At 35.4% G+C, this 10166-nt stretch overlaps 1 protein-coding gene across 1 annotated transcript; it reads left to right on the top strand.

Moving 5' to 3' along the window:
• The first annotated feature begins 1127 nt into the window (after positions 1–1127).
• On the top strand, positions 1128–3398 carry LOC120192961. Its single transcript, XM_039195623.1, has 5 exons — positions 1128–1224; positions 1611–1992; positions 2130–2436; positions 2515–3288; positions 3393–3398. Exons 1-5 carry the CDS (start codon positions 1128–1130, stop codon positions 3396–3398), a joined length of 1566 nt encoding a protein of 521 aa, XP_039051554.1.
• Positions 3399–10166: the final 6768 nt, after the last annotated feature.

Here is a 10166-nt window from a genome sequence, read left to right as displayed (position 1 = left end):
ATTTATACCTAAAAATATAAAATTATATGATTAAATTAAAAAGTAATAAAATTTATGGTTGAAAATAAAAATTATTTAAAACATCAAGATTAAATCGTAAAATGTCAAAGTTGATGAATATAATTCAAAATATTAGGAGATATAGGGATTAATAGTGTAATTTAACCATAATTAATTATACATGTTAATATATGTAAACATGACAGGGACTAAAATATAATAAAATAAAATACAGATACCAAATTAAAATAAACAAAAATATGATTTGAGATTAAATTGTAAAATTTATAATCTACAAGGACTGCGGGTATAATTTACCCATGTGCGAAATTACGCAAGGGTCCCTTCCTTAAACTGCGTCATTTTAGGGAGGGTATAAATACCCTTAAAAACCGGCCTTTAGGCCATTTTTTCTCATTTTCCTCTTTTGCTAGAAGCTCTCCATTCTCTCTAGTATTCCCTCGCCAAAGGGAATCCGGTCACCGGTCGGTAACCGTACGCCGCCTTTGACAGCCACCGCCGACCACAGTGAGCGGTGGTAGAAATTTCCCAAAATTTTTCAAATTAAAGATCCCAACGCCCTAAGGTCGAATCCGACCTCCGTTTCTCCTAAAACCCCTTAGATCAACTTAGATCTAAAGTTTTTTACCTTTGATGTTTCGGTTTTCCGACGGCGCGTGGAGGCTCTGATGACTGTGTGGTTTCCTCGGTAAGTTTCTCTCCTCTTTTGGTTTGTTGTTTGGCTGATGTGGGTTGGATATCCTCCCGTTTTTCGTATTTTTTTTGTTCGTGTTGCTTGCTCTCGTGTTTCCTTCTGTTAACATATTTGGTGGTTTTTATAGCCACCACGAAGCTCCCTTCAGACCGGATAATAGGGCGGTCTTCGGTGAGTCATCAAAACTACGGTGGTGACTCATCCTAGGGTTTCAACGTGTGCGGCTTCCTTGAGCCTTCTGGAGGTTTCTGTTGAAGTAGAGGAGGTGTGGCAACAGCTAGAGTGGGGTGTCAGAAGCGGCGGTCGGTGTAGACCCTAGGGTGTAATGAAACCCTAAGGTTTCTATTGGAAGCCTTTGGACCGTTGGATCTCACCAGATCCAACGGTTGATGGTTGTTGGCGGCCAGAGAAGATGATAAAACCCTATGAGGGTTCTACTGGGTTGTCTGGACCGGGTCGGGTATCAAGTCAACTCGGATCTGGGCCTGGATCAAATTTGGGCTCCGGTTGTAATTTGGTTGGGTTTTTATTTATTTTGGGCCTGTAATAATAATAATAATAATATAATTAAAATAATAATAATATTATTAAAATATATAAAAAAAATTAGTGCCTACAATATTAATTTCTCTAAAATTTTTGTTGATTGTAATTGCTTTTCCTTTTGATTTTTCTCTAAATTTTAAAACCCTTTTTCTTTTCTTTGCTTTAATTTTCATTAAAATCAATTTACCCAATCCCTGTGGATTCGACCTTGCTTATCACTACTACAAATTTCTATTTCTAAAAGCAAGTATTATTATTTGTTGGATTCGATACCCATAAAATTTTGGGCGCTGTTACTAGGGATTGGTGTCATTTAGACATATTTTGATGCCCCATTATTCTCGTGCAGGTGAACTCCAATACGATCCTGAGATCGAGAAAACCGCTCGCAAGTTAAGAAAAGAAACTAACTTGCGCAGCAGACAAGATTCTTTTTCTTCATCCCCTGAATCGAAATCTGCACTCAACTTGGTTGATTCATCCAGCGATTCTGAAATAGAAGGAACAATGGCCAACGAAGAAAGAACTCTAAGAGAATTGGCTGCACCAAATATGAATCAACAACCTCTTGACATTGACTACCCAACTTTGGAGGTAGCTTTTGAATTAAAATATGGTTTGATTCATTTGTTGCTTACTTTTCATGGACTTGAGAATAAAGACCCTCACAAGCATTTGAAGGAATTCCACGCGATATGTTCAAGTATGAGACCGCAAGGAGTGACTGAAGAGTAGATCAAACTGCGTGCTTTTCCATTCTCACTAACTGATAGAGCTAAAGATTGACTCTTCTATTTACCCTCTGGTTCTATGACTACTTGGGCCAAGATGGTGAGGTTTTTTCTTGATAAATTTTCCCTGCTTCAAGAGTCGCTAGCATTCGAAGGGAGATATGTGGAATAAAACAAAAAGATACTGAGACCCTTCATGAGTATTGGGAAAGATTCAAACGACTGTGTGCAAGCTGCCCTCAACATGGGATTTCTGAGCAACTTCTCATCCAATATTTCTATGAAGGACTACTACCCATGGAGAGGAAGATGATAGATGCAGCTAGTGGAGGTGCCATAGTGAATAAGACTCCTCGCGATGCTAGGGAATTGACCTCCAACATGGCCGCCAATTCACAACAATTTGACTTTAGGCAAGACACATCTTCAATAAGGGTGAATAAGGTAGGTTCGTCTTCCATTGAACGTTAATTATCGCATCTCACCTCCCTTGTTCAACAAATAGTTATAGGAAACACGCAGCAAGTGAAAGCTTGTGGGATATGTGTTGTGATTGGTTACCCAACTGACATGTGCCCTACACTTCAAGATGATTCTCATGAGTACACCAATGCAGATGGAAGGTTTACAGACCCACCACAAAGGAAGTATGATCCTTACTTAAATATCTATAATCTAGGATGGAGGGATCATCCTAACCTTAGCTATGGACCAAGACCATCGCAATTCCATCTTTTTCCACCTGAACAGTCTTCTTCAAAGCCATGTATGTCTCTAGAAGAAATTGTCAAATCACTTGCAACTAATACACAACAATTTCAGCAAGAGACAAGAACAATCATACAAAATTTGGATAACCAAATTAGTCAATTGGCATCTTCCGTGAGCCAGTTAGAATCCCAAGGTAAGCCATATTCACAAACCATTGTTAATCCAAAGCAAAATGCTAATACAATCGCATTGAGAAGCGAGAAGAAGTTGAAGGAACCTAGTCCATTGGCACATGGGAGAGCCTTAGAGGAAGAAACTGAAAAGGAAGTTGTTGCTCCCCAGACTAAAAAAGACCAACACAAAGCACTAGAAAGCGAACAACCGAAGGCATTAGTCATAAATCCTCCTTTTCCCGCTAGATTCACTAATTTCAAGAAACAAGCAGAAGAGAAAGAGATTCTTGAGACATTTCGCAAGATCGAGGTAAATATTCCTTTACTTGATGCAATTAAACAAGTACCTCGATATACTAAATTTGTTAAAGAATTGTGCACCAACAACAGAAAGCTCAAGGGTAATGAAAAGGTAAGTATGAGGGAGAATCTTTCAACTATCCTCTAGAAAAAGCTACCCCCTAAGTACAATGACCAAGGTATGTTTACTATCCCTTGTAAACTTGGTAATGTCAGGATTGAGAGAGCAATGTTAGATCTATGAGCCTCAATAAATGTCATGCCTTTTTCTATTTACTCATATTTGAATGTTGGACCTTTGAAAGAAACATGAGTGATTATTCAACTTGCAGATAGATCTAATGTATATACTGAGGGAGTTTTAGAGGATGATTTGGTGCAATTTAATGAATTGGTTTTTCCCACAGATTTTTATGTGCTAAATATGCAATAAGACGATTCTTTTAAATCCACATCAATTTTGTTAGGAATGCCATTTTTTAAAATAGCTAGGACAAAAATTGATGTAAATGATGGTACACTTACCATGGAATTTGATGGTGAAATTATTAAATTTAATATTTATGATGCCATGAAATATCCTAGTGATGTATCCTCTATTTTTGCCATGGATGTTATTGACTCTCTAGCGTATGAAACTTTTGATTTAAATGATGATGACAAGTTGAAAATTGCACTCAACATGAATTTCACTTCTGAAGGATTGCAGGGAATCATGAAAAAGTTTGCGTTGGATCTTGATTTACAAGATGCAATCCAAGAACTAGAATCACTTAAACCCATGAAGTATGATGTATCTTATATTGAGTTGCCTCTTTCTCATACCAAACTTATTCCTTCTCTTATACAGACACCAAAATTAGAAATGAAACCTTTGCCAAATCATCTGAAGTATGCATATTTAGGAGAAGAGGAAACTCTCCCGGTGATCATTTCCAACAAACTCTCTCACTTAGAAGAATAAAAGTTGATTCGAATGCTTAGAGAGTACAAGGAAGCTATTGGGTGGAGGACAATTTTCTCTATTGTTGAAATTCAAAGTTTAGATACAGTTTAAATATTTAAGGTCAATGATCATTGTTTGAAACATTTTTATGAAGGTTCTCAGGTGCATACTATTGGTCAAATCATTTTGTAGTACCCATATTAGGATGATTGAGAAGCTATGACGTCTAGCCAAAGACGTTAAAGAAAGACGCTCTTGGGAGGCAACCCAATTTTTTCTTTTCAATTTTCTTTTCTTTCTTTTTATGTTTATTCTTAATTTTTCAGAGTACAATTAATCTTGTTTCCTTCTCTAGATCAGAAGATGATTTTTTCGTAACCCATGGGCACGCCTTACAAAAGTAGAATTAACCCTAAAGTCTCTCACTATCTAGAAGATGTTTTTGTATAAGACGTGCCCACGTCTAAACTCAACTCCACTTTTGGTTTAGGAAGCAAGATTCAAAGAAACTTTTTAAAATATAAATGTGCCTTATCTTTTCTCTATTTTCTCTGCTCCTTCAGAAGAATGCGCGCCACCAGCTGTTATCACCGCTCTACCCGACCCACGTCTCCACTCAGTCCGAGAACCAACCTAGCCGACGCACAACACCTTCACCCCTAGCTCGTTACAGATATTGTGGTTGATGCTCAACATTTTCAGGGGAGTTTTCTACTCTTATTCTTTTATGGTTTTTAAGTATCTACTTTTGATACATTGAGGGCAATGTATGAATTAAGTGTGGGGGAGAGTATTTCAATTATGGTTTTGCTTTGAACATAATTTTGCTTCGATTTTTGAAAAAAAAAGCAAGTATGCTTTAGTTATTGTTTGTGATTTTTCTCTTCAAAATTCCATTTTCTTTCGATGTTTGTCCTTACATGATTTGGATTGTTGTGAATTATCGAATTAAGTTGAAGCATAATAGGGGATTAGCTTGAGTAGTTGAATTCTTATTTACTACACACTGGTTTATTACTCTTGATGACTGTTTGAATGAAAAATGTATGGGATTTGATACACGTTTACCCTTTATACGAGTTTTTGGGCCAATAAGCACTCATTTTATAGCATGCCCCATTTTTTGATTGAGTGATTACCATACATAGTTGATTTTTCTAGAACTTGCTTTATTATACATGTCGAATACCATATTTTAGAATTTGATGCATCAAGAACGATAAGGGCATTTAGGTGGAATCATTTTAGCTTTCGTAAAAAGCCTACCCTAATTCTCATCCTTAGAAAGCCAATTTTGAGCTTGAGCTTTTTTGTTCGAAATTAACCATGGTACAAGCAAATATTAAATCCATTTTTGTTAATTTCCCTCTTTTGAACCTTGAATTGGAGGATTGTATGAGTTTCTTCACATGGAAATTTCAAATTATCTTGAGAAGATCGGAAGATGTTGGAATATAGTGATTTGACTTGCAATATCTTTCATTCGAAAAAAAGGAAGAAAAAATCATGCAAAGGAAGGGAAGAAAGAGAGATTGTGTAATAAAAAAAGTTATGTGGCTTGAAGAGAACATTTGCGATTGAGTTCCATATGGATAAGTTTGTATGACTCATTCAATAAAACAACTCAAATTCATTTCCTATCAAACCTCACCTAAGCCCCATTACACCCTGTTTAAGACCCTGAGGTTTTTATGCATTCAATTCATTGATTAGTGGTGGGGATGTGATAGGTTAGCAAGCTTATGGTAAAAATCTTTCTATGTTTTGGCTTGAGAGTTTATTGACACCCTAAACACTTCGAGCGTATTGAGTGAATCCAATGTGAGGGTATTAGATCCCAATGCATTTTTATTTCAAAAAGATTGATAGAGTGATTATTCATGTGTGTTGGTTTCTGAGAATTTCGTCTAAGAATTTCTCGTTCCTTACTCATGTCTAGATTTGAGTCTTTAAGGCATGCCAATTTTGATTGTGGAAGGATGAGTAAAGGAAGAAGAATGATTGATGTTGAGAAGAGTTATGATTTGAACTATTGTATGCTTGAGGACAAGCATTGGTTTAATTTCGGGGAATTTGATAAGATGACACCAAACTCTGCTATTAGGATGTCCTTGGGGGTGGTGCCTGTATCCAAAAAATTGAGAGAGGGAAGACTATGGTGGTTTGGGCATGTCCTTAGGCGACACCCGTCGGATGCGGTCAGGAGGGTAGAGTCGATTACAATCGACGGTGCCAGAAGGAGAGGACGACCAAGGCGGAAGTGGGAAGACTGCTTAAGATCTGATTTGAAGGATTTAGCCCTTACCGAGGACATGACCTCTGATAGGAAATTATGGAGACTTAAGACCAGGGTAGTCGATTAGTGCGGGTCACATCCATAGGGTGTAGCATTTCTATCTTCTTTTAATGTCTTTATAGTAATTCTCATGACTTCTACTTTTTATACGTTTCTGTCATTGGAATTAATGAAGGCTTAGAACTAGGTAGCGGATTAATGTTGCCTTAGTTTAGGTTTTAACCCATTTAACTTTATTAATTCTCGTAGCTTTCTATCGTTCAACTTCTGTGTATCATTCTCTTCATGTTTCCTCTCTTTAATTTTAGTCGGGTCTTAGGTTTCTGTCAATATGCTGAGATTATTATGCAGGGATTTATTAGCAAGGATTACTTCCCATTATATGATGCGCATATGAATATTGTATATGAAGACTGTTCAAATATTTATTTACTTATTTATTTATACATGCATTGCATTTTATCTTTATTTTTAATTTTCTGACTGCCGGAGGTCTTCCACGGAAGCTGCTCTTAACCATGCGTTGGGGGCAGCCTACTACTCTACCTCCCCCTTACCCCATTGCATATGGGAATAGGGTTTTGTTGTTGTTGTTGTTGCATATTAACCATGTATTCTATGATAGTTTCCTCATATTTGAATACCTAAAATTGCTTAAATCATAAATTTTGATTATTTTTCGTATTTTGTGGATTATGTTGAAGATTTGGATTAAACAAGTTCAAAATCCAATGAATAACATGATCTTCACAAAATCCCCAAATTAAGGAGGAAAAATCAGAATTCAAGAAGTTGACAAGACTAGAAGAGGTTTTCGCTTAAGGCTTGGGCATTGCTTATTCATCCTAAGCTATCGCAGAAGAAGTCTACAGTTAAGGTATGTGCACGCCTTACCAGTTCTTATAACCCTAAATTAGGGTTACAAATTTACAACGGAAAAGGAGTTTAATGACGGCTGAAAGACTCTATTGAATCATTCTTATCTTTAGAGAAGGATGAGGGCATTCAAAAATCCCTATTTTGGTATGATTCACTTTTAATAAACTTCCTTATCTAGAATAGGACAATCCTTATAAAAGGGGAGCTAGGGTTTTCATAGTTTTTAAGTTTTCTTTAAGTAAAATCTTTTCTTTATGATTATTTACAGACTTCATCTTTATTTTATTTTGGTGTTCTTTCAATTATGAGTAGCTAAATACTTTTGTTCCAACTGAAGGATAATTGAAGTTTTGGTTCTTCAAGGATTGTGAGATCTAAATAATTTTCATTGTTCTTTTACTTCTTCGCTATTTATATATCTTCTATTTTTATTAAGAATTATTGTCTTGATTGATTGTTGCAAAGGGCCCGTTGTTCAATTATCAGGTTGATAAATTGTCATTTAGAACTTTAAATTTGTAATTGTTTAAACGTTATAATATTGGTGGTAAAGTAACATTATTGATTTTTTATTATGTTATGAAGGTATATAATCTAGTCTAAATGAATCGAGCTTGTGTATTTGTTGGCTAGAATTGGTGGTCTCACTAGTGGTTAATGTTGTTGGTGGATTAAATCTTAAGCGCTTGTCCAGGGTTGTTCATTAATAAGGGAAATAATCAAAGAGTTTCTCTTGATTATCAAGAAACTAAGTAGAGACGGGTTGTTAGAGCTTGTCAATAACCATAACCAATTTAGTGAAAAGTAGAAGATTTTATCATTGCATCTATGATCGATTCTCTGAACCAATTATGAAATTATACCTTTAGTTAGATATTTGCTTAATATTAATTTCTCTAATTTTTTGGTTGATTATAATTGCTTTTCCTTTTGATTTTTCTCTAAATTTTAAAACCCTTTTTTTGCTTTAATTTTCTTTAAAATCAATCTACCCAATCCATGTGGATTCATCCTTGCTTATCACTACTACAATTTTATATTTCTAAAAGCAAGTATTATTATTTGTTGAATTCGACACCCATCACGAGACGAAACTTTGTTTTGAGAGAAACTGTCTCAAGAAAGACAAAACTTTGTTTCAAAAGAAACAATCTCAATTGTTTATGTTTCAAGAGAGACAAAACTTTATTTCAAGAGAAACTATCTCAAGCGAGACAAAACTTTTTTTCAAGAGAAACTGTCTCAAGCGAGACAAAATTTGTTTCAAGGGAAACAATCTCAATTGTTTATGTTTTAAGAGAAAATATCTCAAGAGAGACAAACTTTGTTTCAAGAGAAACTATCTCAAAGGTTTATGTTTCAAGAGAAACTGTCTCAAGCGAGACAAAATTTGTTTCAAGAGAAACTGTCTCAAGCGAGATAAAACTTTATTTTGAGAGAAACAGTCTCAAAGGTTTATCAATTTTGTTTCAAGTGAAACAATTTCCAAATTTTGTTTTTTGAGGAAAAATTGTCTCAAGCGAGACGAAATTTATTTTAAAAAAATAATATCAAGTGAGATAAATTTTGTTTAAAAAATTTCAAAATTTGTGGAAAGCTGTCTCAATTATTATATGGGGCGGATCCTCGATTCTAGCAAAAATATTGGTTGTTGATCACGCAATTAAACTGTTCAAGGATTCCAAGTAGACATGCACAAAGTCGGATAAAAAACCGATCTGGAATGGATAAAAACCGATCCGATTTTTCACCTAGCCAAAAAACTGGATTTAAAAAAAATCGGTTCGGATCCTAACCGGTTTGGAGGGCTGGATGGTGTAACCGGTTTCGGTTTGAAAAAAATCAGTTTTTTAAAAAAAACCAGATATAATAAAACTGGTGGTGGTGAGTAGCACTATTCTTGTGCAATCTGTCTCTACTCCTCCTCCTGAAGGCTTTGAGAGTAATGCTGAGCAACACTACTTTTGTCTTGTTTTCTTTGTTCTTCCTTCTTAAACACTCTCATCAAAGCACATTCATCACCATTTCTTGCAAGCTTTCATTATCTTCCACTTAATCGCATTAGATCCTCATTTAAGCTCCATTTGACTCACACCTATTTCAAACCAAAAGCTAATCAAAGCACAACTATTCTAGATAAATTAGGTGTATTTATAAACATTTTATGCATGTGAATAGCATATACACAAGACACTCATCAACGATAAATTAAAGTACTTAAATATTACAATTTTAAAATTACATCTTCATCAATTGCAACAAAGTTTACGATAATTGAAATACTTAAATACTTCCAAGTTCGATAAATTCAAATACTTAAAAACTTCCAAGTTCGATAATTGAAACAAAGTTTAAAAATAAACTACATCGCCATATCTTCTTCATTATCTTCGCCTTCTTCGTTTGGAGGGGATATTCCAAGTTCGACTTCTTCAATGTGTAAGTTTGCTTCCAAGTCGTCATCAATTGCATCTTCTAGGGTGGTGATATGTTGCTTCCGAGCCGCTCCATCCAAATAATCCTTCAAACAAATGTATACTTCCACCGACTCGGGACTTAGTCTTGATCTCCGTTGCGATATAACCCCGCCACTAATAGAAAAATGGATTCTGAAGCTACCGTAGAAGCTTGGACGGTTAGTAAATCACGGGCCATGGCGGCTAGAATCGAAAATTGTGCTTCTTTTTCTTTCCACCAAGCCAAAATATTCAAACTTTCAAACTCTTCAAATGTCATTTTTGATAGAAAATCGCATGACATGTAATTTTCCAACTCACTACTTGGGGTGGTAGTACGTGATCGTTTGGATTGGGAATTTACTAGAGTGTTAAAAAGTGACGAATTTGTGTTACTTGGACATCTACTAGAT

The sequence above is a fragment of the Hibiscus syriacus genome, unplaced genomic scaffold, assembly GCF_006381635.1.
Source record: "Hibiscus syriacus cultivar Baekdansim isolate YM2019G1 unplaced genomic scaffold, ASM638163v2 tig00116984_pilon, whole genome shotgun sequence".
NCBI lineage: Eukaryota > Viridiplantae > Streptophyta > Magnoliopsida > Malvales > Malvaceae > Hibiscus > Hibiscus syriacus.
This window is presented reverse-complemented; position numbering and strand designations above follow the sequence as displayed.

Excerpts from the sequence above, each read along its gene's own strand:
- LOC120192961 (XM_039195623.1), top strand. The coding sequence starts at position 1,128 with ATGATAAAACCCTATGAGGGTTCTACTGGGTTGTCTGGACCGGGTCGG. Across the intron at positions 1,225-1,610 it reads ATCAAATTTGGGCTCCGGTT|GTGAACTCCAATACGATCCT; the intron begins GTAATTTGGTTG and ends ATTCTCGTGCAG. Across the intron at positions 2,437-2,514 it reads CTTCAATAAGGGTGAATAAG|CAAGTGAAAGCTTGTGGGAT; the intron begins GTAGGTTCGTCT and ends GGAAACACGCAG.